This window comes from Zonotrichia albicollis, chromosome 13 (genome assembly GCF_047830755.1).
Source record: "Zonotrichia albicollis isolate bZonAlb1 chromosome 13, bZonAlb1.hap1, whole genome shotgun sequence".
In the NCBI taxonomy this organism is placed as follows: domain Eukaryota; kingdom Metazoa; phylum Chordata; class Aves; order Passeriformes; family Passerellidae; genus Zonotrichia; species Zonotrichia albicollis.
The window spans coordinates 4233512-4247155 of record NC_133831.1 but is presented as its reverse complement, the minus strand read 5'-3'; the positions used below and the strand labels follow the sequence as shown (position 1 = coordinate 4247155).

At 40.2% G+C, this 13644-nt stretch overlaps 1 protein-coding gene across 2 annotated transcripts in view; it reads left to right on the top strand.

The window, feature by feature from the left end:
• The window catches only part of CDH13 (cadherin 13), a 444090-nt gene that overhangs the window by 205587 nt on the left and 224859 nt on the right, over positions 1-13644 (top strand). For both annotated transcript variants that reach the window (XM_074550802.1, XM_074550801.1), the window contains exon 5: positions 9513-9665. In XM_074550802.1, coding sequence (XP_074406903.1) covers positions 9513-9665 — 153 coding nt within the window. The remainder of the gene's footprint in view (positions 1-9512; positions 9666-13644) is intronic.

Here is a 13644-nt window from a genome sequence, read left to right as displayed (position 1 = left end):
CAGGGGCAGAGCTGTTTGCAGAGGATACATAAAATAAATCCTTGGAGTGCAGCAGGGACAGGAACCATCCTGATCTCGTGGTGCCTGCCAGCACTTTGTGATTGCCCCTCATCCATTCCTGTGTTTTAGAAATGCATCAGTAGCTTTAAAAGTCCACTCCTAAGGCCTCCTGTATTTTTGTGGAGTAGCTGGGAAGGAGCAGATGCTCTGTGTTTTGAATTGCTGCACGTTTGGCATGTTGGATCTGGGGGTACAGGCTGCTCTCATTCAAATTACCATTTTGAAATAAGACTGCCATTGAAGAAATGGCAAAACCTGCAGTGAGAATATCAGGATCAGAGATCCACCCTTCATTTTCTTCTGACTACTCAAGTAATGATTCCACTTTATGAACTTGGTGCTTGGCTTTACTACAACCAAGCAGAAGTCACTCTGGTAGATACTTCATTTGTCGTTTCTTAAATCTCTTTTCACTGCTAGTATAATTAGGATTTTTACTAATACAGTAGATTAATATAATATTAATAAAATTGTCTGGTTTTAGATTAAAAAAGGCTTTTGATTACATCAATGCTAACATTTAGCCACTATAGACTGCTTTTGCTTCAAATTAGAAGCAGTCAAATTTATCAAGGTGTGATTAAAACTTTGTTTTGAGTAACATTACCAGAGGTTTCTGGCATGTAGTCCATGTTAGCTCTTCAAACACAGTCACATGTGGAATTTCTAACCTATTGCTATAAGTTTTTCAATTTTTGATCAGGTTTGTGATGGCATTGATAATTTAAGGGCCAATATGAAGAAAACACAAATTACATTTAAAATAATAACTTTAAGTTAACATTTCTGCCTACAATATTTAAAGAGTTATGACTACTCACAGCTGTTTAGAATTGATCTCTGATGGTTTTGCATGAAAAGTGAGGTAGATTCACTGATAAAAATTGAAATGAGTGTAGACAACCAAAATTAAAATATTAATTAATTTTTAAAAAAAACATAGTTACTAATAGAAGTATTCAGTGCTTCATCAAACTGAAATGTTTGAAAATTTTAAATATCCCAGATAACTGTCAGACACAGCTGCCATCTGCCCTTGGCAGAAGCACCAGCATCTGCTGAGATGCAGACCTGTGACCTCTAGATAAGTTTCTATACACAGAAAAATATTTATCTTCCTCCTATGACCTTCCATGAACAAGACATGAGCCATGGATTTGTTTCCTAGGGAACTAGTGACTGAGGAAAATCTATAATTAGATCTGTGGGTTGTTTGCTACGAGTGGGAATTGGGTGCTGAGCAGGTTCTTAAAGTATCCCCAAGTATTAGACAGACTTCATGTAATCGAACCAAATTTAGAAAAAAATACCCTTCATCATGATATTTCTTTTTTAATGTCTTCAATTATAAAAATTAAGTACTTTTGATAGGGTACTTATTCCTCTAAGTTCATTTTAATTGCAAAATATTTTTACATTCAAGGCTCATCAGGTTGCTAGCTAAAGGAAAAATAAAATTAGTCAAAATCTTCCAAGAAATTTCTTCAGCTTCAGCTGAGTCTTAACTTCCAAGAGCATTTTAGGTGAAACATTCTCATCAGCTCCATTTTCTCACTTTACTACTCCCATTCAGCTCCTCAGGTCGGCTCTGCAAGTTCAGTGTTTTATTCTGCAATTCCAATTACTCTGCCCAGCTGGAGGGTCTCGCTTAATCCAGGTCTTGCTTCCTTTCTTTGCCGCACGCATGGATCTGAGATAACATTTGCAGCTGGGTCCCGGGGGCAGCAGAAGTGGCTGCAGGGAGAGCGAGCAGCCAGGGCTCCGTGTTCCCCGGGCAAGGCAGGGTTTGTGCTGCCCAGCCCTCATCTGCAGATCATTCCAGCTCAATGCTGCCCTGCTGCCCCAGCCCGGGGCCAGATCAGCGCCCTGCGCCTGGCTGGGGGCTGCACAAGAGGCTCTCAGCGATGAATTCAGGTTTTGATCTTATTCAGAATAAATAGCACTGTGAAATACCTGGGAAGAGGAGCTGTAAATTGGCTATGTTCTCCTCTTTTCTCTCATTTCTTCCACATTTAGCCGCACCTGTGGTGATTGCACATTGTGTATTTTGTCCCAAGTCCTGAATTGCTGCAATTCCAAATCATCAAATGTGGAAATGTCGCCTCTTAATTTCTGCCTTTTTAGATCTGTGAAAAGCTTTCAGCAAAGCTCCTCTTTAAATCCAAATAATCCCTTGGTTTGTTTGTTTGTTTGTTTTTAAGGGGATCTTTTGAGTTCTTCTTTTAATGTTGTCAATCACAGTCAGGTTTTCCCTAACAGAGCCCAGCTTGGAGCTGCTCCGTCTGGCTGTCACTCAGCAGAGAGTGGTGCTCCAATTCCTCCAAGTGACAGGGTGTGCAAGTCACTGAAATAGCAAATCAAATATGGTGCTGAAATGGCTCCTGAAAGGCCAGTGAAACAGCCAGGCCTCCTGTGACAAGGAACATTTCTAAATCCTCTCCTTTGAGGCCACAAAAAGCTGTGTTTGTGACCTCTGTGCTGTAGGGACGTGGCGCTGTGTACAGAATCCTGAGTCTGCAGATAGAGCTGTGAGACAGACTGCTAGGAACAGGGAGAGGGGAAATTATTTGTAATGAATCTTCTTGCTCTTTATAAATTAGGAGCAAAAGGAAGCTGAGGAATTACCTGCTGCAAAAGCTAATGCACATCTTGATGTGTTTATTGAATTACTTTGCTTCGATCTCGAAGCAAATGCTCATTGTTAGCTATTTATATTGGTTAAATCCTCAAATTTAAATCCCTGCAACTGCTGGAAAGGGTTCTTCAGGGAGAATCCTTGCATCTGTGTACAACTACAATAATGAACCTGGGGCTGAAGGGATCCACCAGTGCCCAGGGCTCCCACATGTATAAATTCATTTTGCTTCACTCCAACACCTGCGCATCCCACTACAAAGTTGATCTGAATTTTGCAAACATTTATGCGTAATTATGATAAAAAGCCATTATGTTGAGAATATATTTTTTGGTTGAATATCAAATATCCTATTTGTTTTGATTATTCTAAAAAGATCTGGGAAATGGAGCCCTGGTGGTGAAAGAACTTCACTGGTTTTTAATATATTGTGTCATTTTCATACATTGAGATACTCTGCTGAAACATTTGCCTCTCAAATTTATGAACCTTGTCAAATTTCAGATTTGCAGTTGTTTCTACTTAGTAAAACATTGTTTGCACTGATGTGACAAAAGAATAGTTGGTATTGTACATTTTATAGGAAGTAGAACCCCAGTCCAAAAAAATCCTTCAATGCATTTTTAAGCACCCATTTTTTGAGCAGTGCAAGTTCTATTTCCTTCATGTACATGAAGTCCTCAGTGTGGTGCTGGATCAGAGCATTCACAGTTTTGTCTGAATGCCTTCAGGCGAGGAACACTGGTACCATTTGCAGCCCCTAATCAATCTTACAAAAACGCATCAAAAATATGCTAAAACCACTTTAATTCTCCCAGGCTTGTTCCTAAATCTGACACTTCCTGAAATGTTTTGCATCACAAAGCTCAGAGTTAAAATGCTAAAAAGGACTCTCTTGAAAATATCAGGTTTTTGGTTTTTTTTTTTTTTATTTTCACAATTAATTTAATTTCAATGCCTGACTTTTTTTTTATTCCCATGTTCCTTGTCTGAAAGTTGCTATAAAAATTTTCATGTTCAAGGTATTTGTATACCCCATGCTGAGTATTTCAGAATTTTATGCAGATATGAAAACACTTCAGTTTACAGATACTCTATTGTAATAATACACATGTTCCTTTTTTTTCTGTAATTCTTAAGAGAACAAGAGCAAAACAACGTGACTGAGAAGTAATTGCTACTCTTGTAATGAGAGTTTTGCCCAGTGCCACTGAGGTTTAAATGTATATGAAGATGTAAGAATAAATAACAAATAATCCACAAAAGTAAATACAGAATCCAAACTTGTTTTGGATGTTTTGGATAACATCCATGCCCAGATGTGCCTTGATTGATAACAGAGTGAAGTAAATGGTTGATTATGCAAACATGAAAAAGTGGTGCCTGAAAAATATCCTATACTGGGCTTATCCCTAATTATCACCAGTAAAGGACACAATCACTTAGAGAAGTTTTAGAATTCCTGTTAATTTTATGGGAATTAATCCAATGGATCTCCTTGCCTGTCACCTGCCCGTGGAGTGGATCTGGAGAAAGTTCTACTCAGAGAGAAAGCCAGGGTCAGGTTTGGCCAATGTCTGCCTTCATCAAAGAGCACAATTTGGCTTCACTTCATCTGACATTTCTTTAAAGAAGCCAGATGTACTAATTTTTACATAATAAATTATTGAAGTCAGCAAACTATATAAATTCCTTTCTAGCCACAGGTTTTGTAGGTTTAGCTTACAGTAATGAAGAAGTTTCTGTTGGTTAATGCTTTTGAATAACGATGGGTATATTTTGCATTTGTTTTGGTTGAAGGAGTATTTGAGTCAGCGTGGAGCAGATGGAGCCTCTGAGTGTAAAGAGTAATTTTCAGTATGGCAGGACAGGAAGTGTCTGTTTATTTAAACAATATCTGAACAATGGGCCTAAACCATTGTTTTGTTCTTGTAGAGCAAAGTGATTTAAGGGAAAAAATATTTCACCTTTAATTATTCAATGAATAAATTTACTTCCTAAGAGTTTAGGGGAAGCAGGAAATCCCAGAACCAAACAATCCTAAAAAGAAAACAAAACCAAACAACAAACAAACAAACAAACCCCCCCCAAAAATCACCCCCAAAAACCCCAACCCACTAAAAAAGAAACCCCAAGCAAAACTAAAAAACACAAGGGAGACACTGTAATGCTCTGATATGAAAAGAACTGGGACATGAATATTCCTCTCTGGGGTGGGATTAATTTTCTAATTAAAAAGTGAAACTGCTATGATGCACCTATAATTCACCTGGCATCAAGAACTAAGAAATTATGGGAGTGGTTGAGGCAAACACTTCTTAAAGAGCAAAACTGGTGACTGAGGATGGTGCTGCTTAGGACAGATCTGCTGGCACTGCAGAACTGTGAATTCTCTCTCTCGGGGCACTGAGGGATTTTTGTGCTTCTATTTCTCTTCTTCTCTTGAGAGCACTCTGATTTACTTTTGTGATAAACCCGTAACAACAGGGGGATCACATTGCTGAGATGAGTTTGGCTCTGAGGGATCCAGAATGTCAGCCCAAAAATAGCACCGGGGAAATACGTTCTGGCCATGGTTCAGCAGCAAGCAGCTCCTGTCAGCTCCCTGGTGCCCTGGGTGCTTGAAGTGTCTTTCAGCTGAGCAGATCACAGAGCCTTTCGCTGGGCTTCAATTCCCCATTATTCTCTGCAGTGCCCCTGAGATGGGGAAGTGAGAGATGGCTGAGTGTCCATCTGTCGGAACCCAGTCATCCCTCTGGGTGTCCAGAGTTGCTGGGACCCCTGCCAGGGAGCTCAGAGACCCTGGCACACAGCCCAGAGCACCTGTGGGTTTGATTATGACCCATGGAGCAAATAACCAGCTTTGTATGAGGATTTGAAAGCCACAGAAGTTTAAGTAGTGTAATAATAAAATTATCACTAGGGAAAAAAGTAGATTTTGGGGTTTTTAGAATAGGGGTTTTGGGGACAAGATGGAGGGACTTGGGTGTGTCCAGCTGTCCTTCTCTTCCTTCTCCTTCTCCTTCTCCTTCTCCTTCTCCTTCTCCTTCTCCTTCTCCTTCTCCTTCTCCTTCTCCTTCTCCTTCTCCTTCTCCTTCTTCTCCTCCTCCTCCTCCTCCTCCACCTCCACCTCCACCTCCATCTTCTGCTGTGATGTTGGCACTTTGAGATTGGTTTAGAATAGAAGTTCACCGTCTAACATGGGTGATAGGTATTGCAAAGTAATTTTAAACATAGTTTTTAGTATAAAGAGATAACACCACTGGGGGCAGGCAGAGGGCCTCTGTGTGTCCTGCTGAGCAGACCTCAGCTGGACAGGAGAAAATCTTTTACAGATAAGATACAATAAACAACTCTGAAACCGAGAACAAGAACCCCTACTTATTCTTCAAATGTGCGGGCAAGAGACTTTTCATGTGTCTCGGGGCTGCAATAAACTGCGGAACTCCCGAGATCCATCCAGTGCTGTCCTTGTGTCCTGGGTGAGGGAACAGCCTCCCCCAGCCCATGTTGTGGTGGGATGCTCAACTGGTGTCTATTCTGAGCCATCTGCCCACAGAATGACCTGTGAGCTCAGAGCAAGGGAGAATGAAATAGGTAGAAATTGGGATGCTGGATGAAATATTCCTGCCTTATCCATATTCCCAGTGGGTGGCTGGTGGGGTCCTGTGCTGCCTTAAAAACCATTTCCTAAGAATGCAGAGCCTTTATCTGCAACACATGGCCACTGCCATATGGTGCAGACGTTTTCAGTATTAGAACCTGCACTGAAATTCCTGAAGCTGTGAAAAAATTATGGAAATATCTGTTTCTGACTGGGCTCCAGGTAGCAGTGACTGTGGGATTTCATTTATGTACTTTCAAAAAGTAAAAATGAAATCCCCAAGTAAACATTGCAGCAGAAATAGCCTGGCCTTGTTTTATCACCACCAGGATATTGGGGAAGCATTGTTCTGCAAATGCGTTGTGAGCTAGGAAATTTTCCTGTGAACAGGGCCGTGTTTGTGCCAGTGCTCCAAATCAGCCTTGCCAGAGGAGATGTCAGACAACCCTCCTGTTTTCTTCCTTGCTCTTGCTGAAGCACCAAACCATATGGCAAATTAAGCCTGATTTTTATTAAACTTTTCATTGTACTGAGCTGCGTGTGAACTGGGAAATGCACTTTCTTTGAACTATGCAACCATTATATAAGCATCTTAATTAGGAGCTGAGAATGTTCTCGCTGACATTCCTGGCAGTTCGCGGCTCCCTCTTGTGGCTAATTAAGCTTTTTAAAGGAACCTTCTGAAAATGACTTTTTGTGAGCCGCCCTCAGCTCCTGGGCAAACGCTGCCGTGAGAGAGCTGGGCTGGGCTCTGGGTCACAAAACCAGCCTGGAGGGGCTGGGCAGTGAATTGATACAAGGATAAACTGATAACAGGAAAAGCTCTGCAAAGGGTTGCACTGTGAATGTGACAGATCCCTGAAGGCTCCAAAAAGCTGAGTGAGTTCATCCAGTTGTTTAGAAAACCTCTGTCCTCTGGTCGCTCTTCCTCCCATGTGTGGTGAAGAAGGGTTTGCAGCTGGAGTTGGGATGGGATGTGGGATGTGCCAGCTCCAAGGAGCACAGACCTGTCAGGCACCACGTTGGGATGTCTCTCCATCAAATTCAAGGTGAAGAACTTTGTCAGATTTGATGTTGAGAAGAAATTTTTCCACTGGCTGGGTTTGCAGAGACCACTATTACTATTATCATCGTTATTTTTTATTATTATTATTATTATTATTAGTAGTAGTAGTAGTAGTAGTAGTAGTATTAGTATTATTAGTATTATTAGTATTATTAGTATTATTATTAGTATTACTACTACTACTACATTATTCTTGTTTTTCTATCTAATGTGGAGAAAAATTTCCATATGAATATCTGGGGTTTTTTTACAAATTCCCTTTCAGAGCCTAATATTTATTGTTCTTTCTTATTGTGAGTTGTTACAACCGGGGCATTGTGTTTATACTGCATATTAAATTTGTCATAAACAAGTGATGTTTGGTGGAAATGGCTGTAGTATAAACACCTTTGAGTTTGATTTTGTCCTGGCTTGGAGCTGATTTCAGGACTTTCGAGCCGCTGTTCTTATAGGGGAAGGTGCACTTTCCTCATAAGAAGTCTCAGACATCAGGGCAGAAAAGAATCAATTCATCTTTTCCCTACAAAAGTGAGAAATGGTCATGACATTGCAAAATCTCAAGCATAGCTTCATGCTAGGAAAAACTTGTATTTTCAGGCTTGATGTAAAAAATACCAGAAATCGGTCCAAAAATGACCTGAACAGCAGGTAGCTTTTCAGTAGGAGCCATTAAGATCAAGTTTCATCACCAAACCAGAAGTCTCAAAGTGACTTTGCCCCTTTGTCACCTGCAGTGTTGTCTGCCTCTGTGTTTTGTCATGACTTACTCAAAAACACACAGGAAGAAAACTTCAGCCATTAGTGTTTCTGAGTGTTGGAAGGAGGGAGAAAAAAAAGAGGTGAAACAGGTTTTTACTTTGAAATGTCTCCCTTCCCCAAAGGGTTTGGAAAGCAAAACTTTATCTGTGAAAATGCTGATTTCCTATTTCATAACTTGTGGCAATTTTTTCTCAGTTAAAATAAAGGAACAATGATTATGGAGTTAAATCAAAATCTCACTGCCCAGTAATCTGCAAAAAACAGCATTGCCCAACCCACAGCAACAGGGCAGCAAACATTTATTTCCTCAGGGACATTATTAAACACCCTGCATATTTATTATCTCAAAATTGGAGAAGGTCCAGAGTTCTAAGGCCACTTTCTCCCTTCCTCTTCCTGAGCTGTAATTCAGACCAGAATATAAATTTTTGACTTAATGTTTCTGCGGAAATCAGCAATATGAAACTGCTAGAAACAAAAGAACACAGAAGAGCAGAGGGAAGAAATGGCTTGGCAAAATTGTCAGCCTAAAAGGGCAAGATTAATTTATAATCCCTCAGATTCTGGTGTATAAATACAAATTTGCAAAGTGTGTAGCTTATAACTGACGTTGTGTGTCTCTGCAGGTTGGTAAATGTTACTGTCACTAATGGGAGGCTGCCATGAAATTGGATTTTTAGGGATTTTGTTCTCATGGCAAAATAAGGTGATAGTAACAAGGAGTTGCCCTACACTTATGGATGTGTGTGTATACATAAGTAGGAATTTGGGAAGTGGACTAATTCCAGCTAATTCAGGAGTATTTTGGGCAGGATATTCTGATATTTTCATGCAGAGATTTTCCCCTTGATTTAAAATCCTGGAAAAGGAAGGGTTTGAAAGTGAACTGGGGGGGAAAAAAGCCCAGCCTGAAAGTAGAATGTAATGACTTCACAATGACTAATAAAATATTGTGTGATAGTTCTCTGGTATGGTAAGGGTTGTTGTGAAATAACAGTGCATCTTGGCAATCAATACAAAATGCTTTTTTTGCAAGTTTGTAGCTGTTCTATCAATTTAACTAGAAAGAAGAAATAGCATTAAATGAAATGTCAAATTCTAGGCATAGAGTGAATTCAGTGATGGAATAACAGAAACTTTAAGTAGTGAAATTGAAAACACTAAAGATAAGATAGGAACTGGCCAAGAACATGAGTAGCTTTTCCAGGGTTTAACCCAAAAATTGCACAGTGTCTTGTGAATGATTGAAATCATATTTTATGATTTTACATTTTATTGGCAGGGAACATAGCTCAACATTAGTTGAAAGACCGAAATGACTTTTGTGGTTTTAGGATGAGTTTAAAAGATTTTACAACGTGGCCCATCTCTTGTTTCCTGCCATGCAGGTCATCAGAAGTGAAGGGACAGAGGGAGTGAAGTTTCGCCTCTCTGGGAAGGGAGTAGATCAAGACCCAAAAGGAATTTTTAGAATCAATGAGATGAACGGGGAGGTCTCGGTGACCCGAACCCTCGATCGAGAAGCGATCGCCAATTACGAGGTGAGTGCTCAGAGATAACATCTCTGCTCCTGTTGATAGCGTGCATTTTCTGAATGCGCATTTGCTCTTTAAAGATCTGCAGTTAAATTGAAGACTCAGTTGCAGCCACTGTGCTAGGAAATGTCAAGAACTGGAAATGGTAAAAGTGTTTGTTTTTCACGTAATTGAAATTTGTCTGCTTTCTGCATGGACTTTTTGTCATTTATCTTCAGTAGAAATGCTGTCTGAATGTTGTGTATGCATTTGATTTGTGAATAGAAAATTTTGTTTGGACAAAGGAAGATCTTTTGGGGAAGCTGTCACTATGGTACTACAGAATTATATCTTTTTATTGTCAAATGGTCAATGGAAACTACCATTGAACTCCATTTTTAGTAGTGGGCGTCAGAAGATTCTGATGATATGAAAATATTACATAGGAAATGTACATCAACTAGAAAGATCTTACTAAAGGTCTTTTTCCTTATCAATAGGAATGTTTCTCTCCATTGAATACCCAACAAATGATCTGCTAAACCCACAAAACAACTGCCTCGCCCTTTCCCAAAATGCCTAAAATAAATAGAGCACCTGTCAATTCATGTTTTCCATCCAGCCCTGGGAATGTGCACTCACAGAACTCGTCTCTGGCCATGCTGATCCAGAGGAGCAGCAGAATTCCAAGTGCTCAGTGCTTGGTACACGCTGTCTTTTGTGTCCCCGCACAGGGATTGTGTCCATCTCTGGCAGAGGGATCTCAAGGTGCCCTCCCCCTGTGGGACACAGGCCTGGGGACAGTCCTGGCTGCCAGCCCTGACCCCTCATTTCCACCTCCTGCAGTGTAATTATCACCATTTTTATCTCCCGTGCTGTTTCCTTCCTCCTCTGGGAGAGTTTCCCAGTTTGGTGATGGGTCCTACTGCTCAACCAGCACTGCTAAAATTTACCATATGCTGGTTTTCAACACGTAAACATCTCCTTCCTATCTGGGGCTGCAGTGAAATGTGTGCTAAGCACTTGCACAGGATTTATGGGAGTTGCTGACGTCCTCCTTGCAAGAAAAACATTGCAGTTTCTCTTTTTAACGTTGTTCCTTGTCTTCATTTGCCAGCTGTTTCTTATTTTATCAGTGGATTTCCACCTTAATGTGTTGAATATAAACCTCGAATATTTTTTCTCCTGGAAAATCATAGTAGACTTTTCAACTTAATGTAGCAAACCACAAATGGCCCTCATATCTGATCTGGCAAAAGACACACTTAAATTAAGACAAACCCATTTCCCTACAGGAGGCTCTTTGAAGCAATGTAAGTTATGCACAAAAAATGTCACCTAGCAGGTGAGCAATGAGCATTGTGACTGTACAGCCCGAGAGGCTGTGGTGCTTCCTGAGCTGTGATCCTGCACTCTGCTCAGCAGCTCACCCAAAATGGGGTTGGAACCTTCTGAAGGAGAACCCTCAACCTGATCACTCTGTTTCAAATCCAACCCATTATTTTCCAATAAAAATGTGTCATGGAGTCAGGAAGACAACAGGATTTTCTCCCTGATTTCCTTGGTGCACTGAAAGGTGATTAATCTGAAATATCCTTGAATTTCTCTCAAAAAAGTGTTTTGTGGTTTTGTTTGAGCTTCCCCCTGCCCAGCACTGTGGTTCTGAAAGGAAAAATTCAAAGCAAAATGCAAACAAGTAAAGAGATCATTGTGAATTAATACAAGTTCTTTGCAAACCATCAGAATATCAAGTGTGTAATCAGAGGTGGGGGAAGGATGGAAAGATAAAATCTGTTTGAGTCATTCAGCTACACCAAGGGATGCTCTGCCTGAGCACTGATTTATTTCCTCAGAATATTTTAAAGTAGATAAGAATATTTATTCTGTTATTTTATTTTTTTTTCACTGAATGTTTGAAAATTTGGGTTTGCTGCCCTCTTTCTTCTGGAGGAATGCTGAAAAACTTGCAGGAGTTGTCTGGATTCATAACCAGAGGACATGATTAAATTAGAGAGTATCAAACTCTACACAGACAACTTTGTTCATTGTTTGTGCTAATCCCTTCTTTCTATGGTTTAAGTATTTTATTTCTAGTAAAAGTTAGAAAATATTTTAAAATAGAGTGAAAACATCTGTCTGAGGATCAGGGCCTGGCAGTCTTTTCAGTGGAGCTCATTTCTGTGGAATTTGTGTTTTCAGATGAGTTTAAGATTTGGTTTTTAGCAAAGGAACTCAAATTGGCAAGAGGAATGTAAGGCAGCTCGTATTAACAACACCACCCTCACCCTCTGAAATAAACTTATTAATCCACTTGGTTTATGAGTTTATTTCTTATGGCACTTTGTGGTTTGTGTTCTTAAAGCCCAAGGAATGTCAGTCAGCTTCAGTTTGAAGTGAAAGCTGCTTGTGAAGAGGAGCAGGAGGAGTCGGGGGTGATGTTATACCCAGAAAGCCAGACTGTGCTAGAAAATCGTGTACCAACTCCTTTTCCTCCTGGAGAGGTTTGTTAAAGAGCATCCTGATAGGAATTCTGCAGGTCAGAGTACACCCATGGATTTACATGGAATGGTTTTACTTTGGGGCTTGCTGGAGCTTGTTGACAAAACTGCTAAATGATGCTCTGAAGAGGGGCTTAAGCAGGCTCTGGGCACCTTGTGGAATTGCTTCTGGGCTGCTGAGATAAGAGGGAGCCCAGAGCCCCTATTTAGTGGGAGCAAAAGGTGTTGCATTGTATAAGTATGCTCTCAAGCATATTTGGTTTTCTCTCGAGATTTGAATAAATCAGACTAAGGCAGAAATTTCAGATAATGACAGTTTATTTTTTATTATTAATAGTTTATTTGCTGTTGGAAAATGCAGATGTGGAAAAGCAGATGAAGGAGATTGGTGGGGATTTTTTAGCCCAAATGGATTTTCTAACCCAAATCAGTGAGGTGCACACCATCCAAAAGCTGCCAATAATTTATAGAAATTCAGAGTCCACTTCAGACCCATAGCCTTTTCTGATTCCTGCAGAGCAGAAATATTAGTGACTTTTCAGTTCTTTCCTTGAGCAAAAAAAAAAAAAAAAAAAAAAAAAAAAAAATCAAGCGGTTCTGTAAAGAGATGTGATAACAGCAAAAGGATTGCAGTCAAGCTGGAAGGCTACTTGTGCTCAGTGTTGATAAAACCCCAATGAATTAGGAAACAAAGGGTCAAACAGAGGGCCAGTGAAAATAGAAGTCTGAAAACCAGTGATTATGGGGAAAATTGTTATTTAAAACCCCTGGGTTCATTTTTAAAACCTCACATTTACCTGGGTAATGTATTTATAGGCAGAATGCAAAGAAAAGCAGGAAGAGTTGTGGAGGTTGATTACCACTGCCAAGATGAGAAAAAGTTTCCAAGTTACAAGAACTCTGTTCTTTACTCCAAGTTAGGTGGCTCCAGAAGAACTGGCAAAAATATTCCATTATTTTTTTACTGTTCATGCATGAGATTTGGGGTTGGGCATTCCCTGGGTGCAGGACAGAGCCTCCAGGTGCAGCAGCTCATTTCCCATCACTTCCCACTGCTCAGAATCGCTGCAGCAGTGAAATCCTGTCCTGCAGCCCCTAGAGCATCAGTGGCAAAGTGCCATTGGGGTGTTCCAGCTGGGACTAAAGCTTTTAAAGGGTGCTGCCATCGTTGAAAGGCAACAGATGTCTGTGGAAATGAAATAATCAGAAGGCGATCCTCTGCAAGCATGAAATGAAGCAGCTTGATAAAACTGTGTGCAAATTAGAGCTGTGACCAAATTTACCTAGGCAATTTGAACTGCTAATGAAGAGTTAGTTTTAATTATTTTTTAAGTAAAGAGCTTTATTTGCTTTTTAAAAAAATCCTTGACAATCAGAGGTGTGAAATCAGCCCTCAGCTTTTTTCATAATGGCAGATGACACTTCAGTGAAAGGATGCCTTGCAACTGGTAGTGACAGACTGAGATATTTAGAAAACTTATGTTAACAGGGCTGGAAAGCAAAGTGGG